We start from the raw sequence: 12,311 nt of genomic DNA, 5'->3' as shown, positions 1-12,311 counted from the left end.
GCATCATCATCATCATCATCATCATCATCATCATCATCATCATCATCATCGTGGTTGCATTCATCAGGTGAGACTGTGCAAAAGACTTAACAGGATTTCCCCACTCAGGCAGAGCTTCCTGTACTCTGTCCTTTATGAGCAGATTTGGAAAAATCTGCAAACTTTTTTCATCCTTCTTAATGGCGCGAATAAATAATGCTCTGTCGTTGTCACACAAAACAGATGGTCTTTTTAATTGGAGGTGAGCAGTCCTAATAAAAGAGCTGAGAATTGCTAGCAAACTCTGTCGGGTGAGTGCTGGCTCCTTTTTGTGTACTGTAGATACATTTTCGTCAATGGGAAAATAATATAGCCGGGAGGAAGCCATTGCTGTCTCTCATCAGCACCTGCACAGACGGAGAACTGGAATAAGACATGTTGGCAGCTTGCTAGACAACAGGTAAAAATAGAAGAATGCAATATAATTCACTGGACCTAAAAAGTCAAGGGAAACATCGTTCCCCTTTGGAGAGCGATGCTAAAGATCAACGCATGCTGCACAGAACTATTTTTGCAACAGGTAAATGAATGGATTCAGCTCATCCTGCTGCACACAGCACTCATTAGGAAGCAACACACGGTGATTTAAAAAGCAAGAGGATGATGTGTTCCCAAACTTGAGGCAGGTGACATGAAAGAAATATTCAGCCTACAAGCACTGAAGAAGAACCAAAAGCTGTTTTATTATAGCAGTTCAGCTGGCAGTCTGATTCTTTGCTCTTTATCCCATTCTGGCCCTGAATTTATGAGAGGTGCAACTTAGTCATCTTACAGTGAACTCCTACTCAGAAGTAAACTCCATTGAGTTTTGTTGGCACTTGCAGTCTAGGGGAGTGAGTCCTTGCAGGCTTAATGACATATATAGAGGTTCTGAAATGGAAAAGAAATAGCTACGCTTGCATTAAATTTAATGAAAGGGAAGTGAAAATCAATGCTAACCTAATTTATTTATTGTTAGACATTCTGTGGACAGATGGTTTTAAAAAGATTTTTCTCTCTGTCTGCAAAAACAGGATTCAGAACAACATGTTGACAAGGCAGGGAGAAAATACCCTGGTGTGTCGGGTTTTGTACAACCAGAAGTGTATCCTTATTTCCTTTCTGTGCTGAGTATTTAATGAAAAGCTTAGAAAAACATTTTATTATATTGGGGATTACCACCTTACAAATACTATATATATTTTTGAAATAGGTTTTATGGGCTCATTGACTATGAACTCCATATGCTGCTAAAGCAGCTTCAAAAATATATGCCGTCTACCAACTGTCTTGTAACTTAGGGTATATTTTGGGGTTCTGCAAACTCAAACATAATATCAAAGGCTATTCTCCCTGAACCAACTGTTCTTCCCCAGTGGAGATTCCTCAACATTATTACAAATAACCTACGGGATAACGAGCCTCATATAACCAACATGCTTAAGTCTAAGGGATTAAGACATAGAGTAAGCTGTACTGCCAGGCTTAACTCACTTTGGGATGGACTAGGTCAGGCTTCCTCAACCTTGGCCCTCCAGATATTTTGAGTCTACAATTCCCATCATCCCTGACCACTGGTCCTGCTACCGGTAGCTAGGGATCATGGGAGTTGTGGGGAAAAAAATATCTGGAGGGCCGAGGTTGAGGAAGCCTGGACTAGGTAATCAAGCCTTTATCCCCCTTCAGTCAACCAGAGAAGTTCAAGGTGTGAGGAGGTCTCAGCTGGTTGCTGCAGCTCAGACCGCATGGCTCTAACACGATGTTCTTGAGTTCCAAAACCAATAATTTAGGAACTTTCACCACTGTAACTAAGCCAAGTTTTACTGTCCGGAACTCTCCAGGACAGTACATGAATCTGACCTTTGGAGAGTTTGCAAGTAAACCATTTTTAACTTACCAAACGTGGTCATTTTCTACACTAGGGGAGGAACTTGGAAGGGCATATTTTTAAATGTATAACAGCCTATATTTCCACGCTTTGCTTTTCTGCATATTCTGTGATTTTAAATCTCTACTGGGGTTCTCTCACCAAAGAGTACTTGCCCCAAACTTGGATCATGGCATTCTGGAATTCTCCAGGAATTCCTTGAACCAACATAACTAACGTTTGCATTGCTTTAGTTTGATCTCAGCCGGATCTTTTACAGCTAACACAAAACCCTTGGAGTTCTGATTTATAAAAATTGTGCTGTAAAGGCCCTAGAAATCCTCTCTCTTGGCCCTTTTACTATAACATTTTGCTCAGTGCTGTGTTGGGATTCAACCACCTGCAGGATTGGTCTGTGGCCACAGCTAACAGGATGCTTCATGCGGTGACCACAACCTCACGCATATGTGATCAGTCTTCACTGAAACAGAATCTGTACAGTCCTTGTATTATTTTACACGTTTGTTTTTTATATGTAAAACTCTCTGCAAACAAAAAAACAAAAACCATGGCTGCCCATACCAGTTACAAGGTTCAGAAAAGGGAAACCCAACTGATCAAGGGGCAGAGCAGATTATAATTAACATTTAGGAAAGGGTAAGAGGAGACATGATAAGAGGTGCGGAAAATTATTTCTAGTGTGGAGATAACTGACAAAGAAAGGTTCACCCCCTCTCCTTTTCATAGTACAAAGCTTGGGGACACCTAACGAAGCCAAATGTTGCAAGATTCGGGATAGATAAAGTATTTATTCACACTCTTTATAGTTAAACTATAGAATCTGCTTCCCGAAGATAAGTGAGGGCCGCCAACTTTGATGGCTTTAAGAGCATTAGATATATCCATGGAGGAAAAAACTATCAATGGCTACCAACCACAATGGTTAAGTTCTGCATCCACTGTTGAAGGCAAGTATGCTCCTGAAACCACAGGGAGGGGAGAGGGCTCTTGTGCTCGAATCCTGCTTGTGGTTTTCCCATAGGCATCAGGTTGGCTTCTGTGAGAACAGAATGCTGGATAAGAAGGGCCTTTGGCCTGATCCAGCAGGGCCACATCTTATGTGCCACTGTATATTTCCCCTATCCCTAGGTAAGGCTCCGGACTCCAGTGCACTTACAAGATTCAGATTTGCCATGACTGTCACCGTGACAAAGGAGCTTTAAATATAGGTTGTCGCTAGGATCTCCAGTTAAAAGGTGTGTTTGTGTGTTTCAGTGTCAGTCAAGTCAGGTAGCAACCATTGGGTTGTTGTTGTTTTTTTATTAGGTATTTTGTGGTTTTAGATCTTGATTTTATTCTGTGAACTGCCCTGAGACCCCTGGATATAGGGCAGTACTGTATATAAATTCAATAAATACTGTAGTCGTAGTAGATAGCACTAGCCTATAATTGTATTACTATTATTTTTATTACCTATTACATTTCTATACAGCCACTCTTCCCAATTTACAGTTTACAATATTAACACACAATATTACACAATATATAAAAAACTAGTCTGGAGCTTGGCATAGTTGGGTGGCATCCGTCCTGGATGCTTTAGTTGAGATTTTCCTGCATTGCAGGGGGTTGGACAGGATGACCTTTGGGGATCCCTTCCAACTCTGATTCTGTGACAAGGTAGCACCCCTGCGAGAAGCAGGATGCTGGATCAGAGAGGCCCTTCGTGAGTATTAGGGGACGTGTTGGGCGCTTTAACCCGCTCTCGTCGTTGAGAGAAAAACAGAGACCTAAACAAACTACAATTCCCATCATGCAGATCGTCACCCGTCATCTCTTTGGCCAATAGCGAAGAGAGAACGCGACGTCGCCGGTGACTTCGACGCACGCGGACCAATCGCTGGGTCCGTGGTGCGGCGCACGCTGAGCGCGAAGGAGGAAAGCGGCCGTTGGCCGCTGGCTGCGGGCGCGAAGACGACGCGCGTTTTGAACAAAGTGAGGGCGGAGCTGAGCGAGTCTGGAGGCCGCGCGCGGGGCGTGAGTTGAGTGGCAGCCCCGCTCCGAGAACAAGGCGGCGTGGACACGGCCACTTGTTCGCTGCGGGGAGACAGGCTCGGGTTTGCAGCCGTGGCGTCCCTTGGTATGGGGGGGGGGGAACTCGTCTGACGGAGGGGGGAGGGAAGTGTCTGCTGGCGTGTTCTCTCGTTATATAAGTGTGTGTGTGTGTGTGCGCGTGTGTGTGTGTGTGGTGTGTATAGAATAGATAGTGGATATTATGTGTTTGTGTGTATGTGTATGTGTATGTAGTGTACAGTAGTGTCTATATATGTACAGGTAGGTAGCCGTGTTGGTCTGCCGTCGAAACAATATAAAAATAAAATAAAATACATTCCTTCATGTAGCACCTTAGAGACCAACTACCGTAAGTTTGTCGTTGGTATGAGCTTTCGTGTGCAGTGTGCATGCACACAAAAGCTCATACCAATGACAAACTTAGTTGGTCTCTAAAGTGCTACTGGAAGGAATTTTTCTATTTTATTTTTATTTTGTCTATATATGTGTATGTGTATGTATATGTAGTGTACGTATATGTAGTGGGACCCAGGTGGCGCTGTGGTTAAACCACTGAGCCTAGGGCTTGCTGATCAGAACTAGGGCTTGCTGATCGGAAGGTCGACGGTTCGAATCCCTGTGACAGGGTGAGCTCCCGTTGCTTGGTCCCAGCTCCTGCCAACCTAGCAGTTCGAAAGCATGTCAAAATGCAAGTAGATAAATAGGAACCGCTACAGCGGGAAGGTAAACGGCGTTCCATGTGCTGCTCTGGTTTGCCAGAAGCGGCTTTGTCATGCTGGCCACATGACCTGGAAGCTGTACGCCGGCTCCCTCGGCCAATAATGTGAGATGAGCGTGCAACCCCAGAGTCGGTCACGACTGGACCTAATGGTCAGGGGTCTCTTTACCTTTTATATGTAGTGTATATATGTCTATATAGTTTGTGGATCTATATTGTGTGTGAGAGAGGGAGAATTCAGATTTTGCCAGACGAAGTAGAAACTTTTTTTTAAAAAAAGAGAATGGTCAGATATTTTTCTGTTAAATAGTCTAGCTCAGGGGTCCCCAGACTTTCTGCGCGGCGGGCCGGTGCCCGCCGCGCCGACCGCGCAGTGGGCCGGAGGGCAGGGGAGTGCGCGCGCAGCGGGCCGGAGGGCGGGGGAGTGCGCGCCCGTGCGCATGCGCACACGCACACGGGCGGAAAAAATCGCCAAAAATCGCTTGTGCGCATGCGTATGGGCCTCCCCCGACCCGGAAGTGCACCAGAAATGACCTCTTCCGGGTCGGGAGAGGCCCATACGCATGCGCACAAAGGATTTTCGGCGATTTTTTGCCGATATTTTAGATCGTCGCTGCGCCGCGCGCCGTGAGAGCGGGCGGCGGGAGTCGTCGCGGGCCGCATTGGAAGGCCGATTGGGCCGCATCCGGCCCGGGGGCCGTAGTTTGGGGACCCCTGGTCTAGCTCCATACTTAGGGGGCTGGGGAGCCCCTTAAGATCCCTGCTTAGAATCATAGAGTTGTAGATTTGGAATGGACTCCAATGATTAAAATCTTATTAGATAGACATCATCATTAACGTCGTGAGGGTCTCATTCTCAGGAAGATTTTGGAAAGAAATAAAAAAAGCAAGTGGCTGGTCAGAAAGCAAGACTGACTTTTTATTTACTCTGCCAACTGGATTTCAAAGAATCATAGAATTGTAGGGTTGAAGGGGACCTCAAAGGTAATCTAGTCCAACCCCGTGTAGTGCCAGAATATTTTAGCCCAGGCATCTCCAAACTTTGGCCCTCCAGATGTTTTGGATTACAATTCCCATCATCCCTGACCACTGGTCCTCTTAGCTAGGGATCATGGGAGTTGTAGGCCAAAACATCTGGAGGGACGAAGTTTGGGGATGCCTGTTTTAGCCCAACATGGGGGCCAAACCCACAGCCCTGAGATTCAGAATCTCGTGCTCTACTGACTGAGCTATCCTTGTTGAGAATTGTAACAGTTTCATCTCTTCTTACAATATGGTTTGATTTTGCTACTGGATTTCTTCCCCTGGAAAGCTTTGGCCCCATGCCCCTTTTTAAAAATGGTAAAGCTGGCAACACCTGGACGGAGTTGTGCAGCTTGTCTTGTGTGAGGGGAGGGATTTACATGAGCTGTAGTTGTAGGGAGCATCTGCACCCAAACATTGCCAATGGAGGTGCAAGGAGCATCTGTGGCCAAGCTAGTTTGCCTGCTGTGATCGTATTCCTGGGGAATCTTGCCCTAGTGAGTCATGTTCTGACTCCTTCCAAGCTGAATTATTAGCACAGCAAGTAAGGCAGCTTTTAAGGATGGTTTGGAAATTCCTTTTAGCACAGGAGGCTGCATATTGCAACAATTCTGTACTGGTAAGATATTTTGAGTTTGGGTCTTGTCTATGCGAAGGGTTGCCTCTTATACCAAACCTTATAACACAAAATCAGGTCCTGCAGTCTCACCCATCACTACCGTAAGAGGCAGTTACCAAGAGCAAGGCTTTCTTGGCAGTTTATGAAACTCACTCCCACTAAAAATTTATTTGGCTCCATCATTATTTAGTATTTAAAGAATTACTGTAAGCTGTATTCATTTTGAAGGGTTGTGTGTGTGTTAGGATTAATTTTATATGCTCTGTCATGTTGAGATTTACATAGGGTCTTGTGAGAGCTTTTATGGCTCTCATTATGATTAATGATAGCATTCAGTTGTAAACAGCCCAACACTTATTCTGATACCTAGAGTTTTGCCCTTTAAAATCTAAATGACTTGGGTACGTGGGATTTTTTAATAAGCAATTATTTTACGTTTGCCCAGGAAATCAGCAAGCCTGTCTGTCTACCTGGAGAAACTTCTGAGTGACTATGCCATAATCTATTTTTTAGAATCATGGCCCAGGAAAAAGGTGACGATGAACCAGCAAAACTTGCAGAACACATTAAGGAATTATGGACTAAGTTCAAAATCACTTGTAGCAATGAGAAGATTGACCAGACGCTGACGCGGAGTGATTTATGCATGGAGTCTTTATGTAAACTTTCAGGTACAATTTTATATGGGTTATTGCTATTAAGTTATTGTTAATTGACACTTCCTGCCATGGAGGCAAAGGTGTTCTACACAGAAACAGTTTCCTACGTGCAAGGGATGCTAAACTGCAACTCTGAGAAAGTGGTGAACCTTTAAAACATTTGTGGAATGCAGGACGCACCTTAGTAGCAATCCCCTTCCATGGCTAAGAAGCTGTTGGGAGGGAGGCTGGTGGGGGAGAAAGAAAAGCCAAATTGGGTCCCATGTCATCCCATCTCCTGCACGTGTCTCTCAGCAATGTTGGGTTGGGGAGGCATATATGGGTATACAGTGGTGCCTCGACTTACGAATTTAATCCGTTCCGAAGGCACCTTCATAAGTCGATAAATGCCACTGGAAATGCGATTTCCCATAGGAATGCATTGGAAATGGAAAAAATCGTAAGTCGAAGCAACCCCATCTAAAAATTCGTAAGTAAAAAAAACCCTATCTTAAAGCACCACAGTTTCCGTTTGGATGTCGAAAAAATCGTAAGCACGCAGCCATTTGCCCCATTCGTAAGTCGAAAAATTCGGTTGTCGAGTCATTCGAAAGCACAAAAGTTTCAGGATCGGGCTGGCAGATAACTCTGTTTTTTAATTTTTTAATTACAGATAAATGGTCAGAGAGATTAATAGACGGGGACAAGATGATCATTAAATTTCATGAGTATACAGATGGTAGAGTATGAGTTTTTCATGAAATATTTTTGCATGAGTTCATACCTTGTCTCCCCTTTTCTGCGAGCCCCACCCTGTACACAAACTAACTCCATCCCACCTTCCTCCTAAGCACCCTTTTCACCTTCTGCCCAATAATGAAGCAAATATCCCCTCCTATTCTGAAGTCATCGTCATACTCCTGCTTTCAACTTCACAATCATGGCCATGATGCCTACTCCTTCCTTTTTTGCAAACTCCCTTTGCACTCCCTCATTTTCATCTTCACCTCCCTTTCCCTCCCTCCTTTTCTCAACTATTGCTTGCACTGAGATTCCTCCCTTTTCCATGCCTCTTCCTCCCTCTGATTCTGTAGCCCTCTCATTTTTGCAGACGTATCTTACTGTATCTTTAAGGTGTATAGAAATCTTAGAGCAAGCCTGTCACTGAGCTTGTTTAGTTAGAGAAGGTTAAATAATGGATGTTGAAAATATACGAGTGCATGCACACTTCTTCAGATACACTGAAACAGAAGTCACCCGACCCTTATGTATATATAGCCAATCACCCATTCCCACCACCCTTCTGAGTAATACCCCTCCCCACCTTCTGACTATACATAAGGGTCTGGTGACTTCTGTTTCAGTGTATCTGAAGAAGTGTGCGTGCACACGAAAGCTCATACTGGAAGGAATTTTTTTTTTAATTTTTGTTTCGACCACGTCAGCCCAACACGGCTACCTACCTGTAATATATGAGTGTTTGCTTGTTAATTAAAGACTTGTTCTAAATGGCTACATGGAATCTGGAACTTAATGTAGAAGACAACACATGGTACTAGGAGTCAAATAATATTGGAATGGAAGATGGAGAGGTTTAAGTAAGGCAGGGATGAAGCAACACTAAGGGAGGGGGGGCAGGAAGTGGTAGTTTTAAACCATGGCTGAGTTTTGAGTAGAGCGAGCGAAGGTGGGGGACACGGGAAAATGTGGTGGTTGAAAACAAGGTTTGAATATAGTGAGAAGGGAGTTGAGAAATGCTTTGTTGTGTTAACTTATAGATATTGGCTTCCAGAGCTGGCCCAGCCATTAGGCAGGGAGAGCCCACGGCCTCAGGTGGCACTCTTGCAGGTATCCTGCCTTGCCCCTCTGCCAGCTGCCGAGAAGCACTGCCAGCAGCACCAATTTTGAATAAGATCACATCCATTTTATGTGAGATCTCACCCCAAATCAGTGAGATATTGTCTGAAAAAAGCACCACCGCTTCTCTGCCATGGCAAATACGGCAGGGCGTGCAGGGTAACAGCAGGGCAGGGTGCCACTTCCCGTTTTGCTTCAAGCAGCAAAATAGGATCTAAAATCTAAAATGTCAAACTGTTGTTCTGTTACTAAAGATTAATCAGCAGACTTAGAATTTATGGGATAAGAAACTCATAATGAACATGAAGCTGATTATAGAAATAAGTGGACAGTTCTCACAATGGTAGGATATAAGAGGTGGGGTCTGCCAATTATTAATATCGGTAGCAATGCTTTTCAACTTGTTTGTAAATTATCAGGAATATGGGGTGAGCAGTGAGTAAAGTTTTACAAGTTCTCCCTGTTGCATGTAGAAGCTTATCAGAAGAACAAATCCATGGAGGAAAAACAGGCGAAATTATCTGAAGTTCTTGTTGACCTTAAGGATGGCAAAAAGGAAGAGGCAGACTTGCTGGCTGCTATTCAAGAGCTCAGAGAAGAATTGATCAGAAAAAGTAAAAGTAAGTCACAATCAAAATGGTGATACTTGTAATGAATTCTAGTTCTGGAGAGATTGGAGAATGCCATACTATTTGAGAAATGTGTGACAAAAGGCCACATCACATTAGTTTAACTCCATGAAGATGATTTCCCCATAGTGAAATGTGTACTAAAATGTACAGTGGTACCTCAGTTTACAAACACAATTGTAAATCTGTAAGTCTGTACTTAACCTGAAGCGTACTTAACCTGAAGCGAACTTTCCCATTGAAAGTAATGGAAAGTGGATTAATCCGTTCCAGACAGGTCCGCGGAGTACTTAAACTGAAAATACTCAAACCGAGGCATACTTAAACCGAGGTATGACTGTGTGATGTATTTGCTTGTGATTTATAAAAATCTGACAGCTCATGCAAGTGTCACTTCTGAATGGATGCATTAAAATATGACACTTTTAGGAGCTTTACAAGTGTGTTACATTTAGGGCAATAGAAAGGACTATGACTGCAATCCTTGGCATACTTCTGAGTATATATACAGTGGTACCTCTACTTACGAATGTTTCTACTTACGAACGGAGCTCCGTCCGCCATCTTGGATGCGGTTTAGATAGGATTTTTTCTACTTACGAATTTTTTCTCCCAATGCATTCCTATGGGATTCAACTTACAAATGTGCGTTCAGAACGCATTAAATTCGTAAGTAGAGGTACCACTGTACATAGGATTATATGGTAAGACTTGCTTTCTTACTTGGGAAGCAAAATGACCCATCAAAATACCTTAATATATATATAAAAAAACATTGGTGGGAAAGATGTCTTCATATTAAGGTATTCGGTTGAGTAGGGACAAACCACATCTAGAAAATGAAATTTCGATGGGGCAGGTGGCTCATTGAATAGTATATTTTTTAAAAATAGCATGGATTAATTCCTCATTTTTTAGAATTCAGACGAGGCAGCAAAAAAGAGAGGCCATGATTTGATAGGTTTATAAAATACTTTTTTTAAAAAATACAACTTTAGGTTAATGGCATGGATGAAAAAAAAATACTGCGTCTTATTTTGTTTAAATCTCAGTTAAAAGCAAGCCCACAGAAGAAATCATGGAAAGACTTCATAAGTCCGAAAAACTATTTAAAGAGCGGCTTGGGTTAGAAATACGCAAAACTGGTGGTAAGACTGATGTGTTCATTTCTATAATTTCTGGGTGTGACTAAGTAATGTTTTGCTGTAGCAGAATTAATCCATTAACTGCCCCATAAAATGCAACAAGAGTGAACTTGAATAGAAACAGTTTCCCATGCAAGTCTGCCATAACACCTGTACAAAAGGCTGCTGTAAAGGAGAAAGCCACTGCCTCCAGCATATACTCGTGTGCTGCAAGTGCATTGTCTAATGGATAATTGGTGCTGATAGTGCCGGTCCTTTCTGGGTCCTTTATAGATGAGTGAGAAGCAACCACTACAACTGTTCGGTGCTGTCAGTAATCTCATTTTACAGGGGCAGTAGGGAAAAGAGGATTTTGCAATCATGGCAACAAACATGTTGCTTTTTTGTTCACAAGGCAGCTTTTTGAGATGGAACACCCTAGCATTACATCATGTATCATTACGCTATCAGTTCTCTAAGTACCTAAACCAAAATTATGCCTGCTTCTGTTTTTTCCCCTGTGGGTTCATGTTGCCTATCCAATCAATTATCATAATCTTGGATTGTTTTACTTGCATACTTCCATAAGGAAGAGGCCAGAAATTGGGATTATTGTACACATTCTCTCTTCCCTTCCAAATGCAGTTTTGATTGAGCAATATACTGTGCTAGGTATATGGAAAACAGATAGGAGGGTGGCAGTTCACGTTAGATGATAACGATTTAAGTAATCAGATAGGGTGATATCAGTCATCAGAATGAGAATCCTTTTCACTGAAGAGGCACATGTTCTAATGAGGCCTCTGCTCATGGAAAGGGCTACTTTCCCCTGCAGCCTACCCTACCAACTCTTATGTGGTTTGAGGCACTCCCTCACTTGGAGTGGGATTGATGAAACTTGCCTTTCCCCATTCTGTGAACAGGAGCATCCCATGAGCAGAACTCCATCCGTGGATCTCTGAATCCAGCCCCCCTAATTTTCAGAGCGTAATTTGAACAAAATAGGATGACTGGTGCTATCGAGACTGAGCAGATACATTTCTATGTAATGTGAATCCTTTAACTTGGTAAAAATACAGCAGCAGTTTAAGACTTAGTAAAACGTTGCAGGGACATGAAACGCATGCAAATGATTTATGTTACCTGACACACTTAACAAAATATTGTTTTTGCCTTCAGCAAATCATTTGCAGTTTATATTCCGTTGTATTGACCACAAAGATCTTGAGAAACCATACATACTTACCCTTACCATAAATGAAGAGGGAGCTTATGAAGGTATGTATAAAGTTTCCAGGCACTGTTGCATTTCATAGTGGAACTGTTTCCTATAAATCTAATCTCAGATATTCATTCTCTCTCCACACGTAAAAAGGCATTAGTTTTTAGATTCTGCTTTTAAAAGTCATCTAATCTTTGCAGCAAGAATTGTTACTTCCAGTACTGTATATTAAGATTCACTAACTTCATGGTTTGGATAAAGTAGCAATTTATGAAACAACTCATGTTTATCACTATTTTCTCCTAGTGGTTTCTTGTTTTCCTCCTCTGGACTGTATAGAAGAACTGCAGCAAAAAGTGAGGGAAACCAACAATTTTTCTGCATTTATTGCTAACATCAGGAAAGCCTTCATCGCTTTGACTTACAAATGATATGTTGTTATATATGTAAATCTGTCTGGATATCTTTTCTGTTTAAATAAAAGAAAGTAGGCATTTATCGTAAATATTTGACCTTCAGATAG

General features: G+C 42.6%; 1 protein-coding gene across 2 annotated transcripts; it reads left to right on the top strand.

Annotated features, from left to right (window-relative positions):
• Nucleotides 1-3,883: 3,883 nt before the first annotated feature.
• SPC25 (SPC25 component of NDC80 kinetochore complex) lies at nucleotides 3,884-12,219 on the top strand. 2 transcript variants are annotated; one of them, XM_035133188.2, is made up of 7 exons: nucleotides 3,884-4,025; nucleotides 6,832-6,989; nucleotides 7,630-7,695; nucleotides 9,287-9,433; nucleotides 10,495-10,590; nucleotides 11,746-11,844; nucleotides 12,095-12,219. In XM_035133188.2, the coding sequence occupies exons 2-7, from the start codon at nucleotides 6,836-6,838 to the stop codon at nucleotides 12,217-12,219; spliced, it is 687 nt and encodes a 228-aa protein (XP_034989079.1). In that variant the 5' UTR covers nucleotides 3,884-4,025; nucleotides 6,832-6,835. The 2 variants fall into 2 exon arrangements, with proteins under 2 accessions (XP_034989079.1, XP_060136317.1); XM_060280334.1 differs by lacking the exon at nucleotides 7,630-7,695.
• The last annotated feature ends 92 nt before the right edge of the window (nucleotides 12,220-12,311 follow it).

The sequence above is a fragment of the Zootoca vivipara genome, chromosome 1, assembly GCF_963506605.1.
Source record: "Zootoca vivipara chromosome 1, rZooViv1.1, whole genome shotgun sequence".
Lineage (NCBI taxonomy): Eukaryota > Metazoa > Chordata > Lepidosauria > Squamata > Lacertidae > Zootoca > Zootoca vivipara.
Note: the sequence above shows the minus strand (reverse complement) of the source record. Positions and strands in the feature narration are given on the sequence as shown.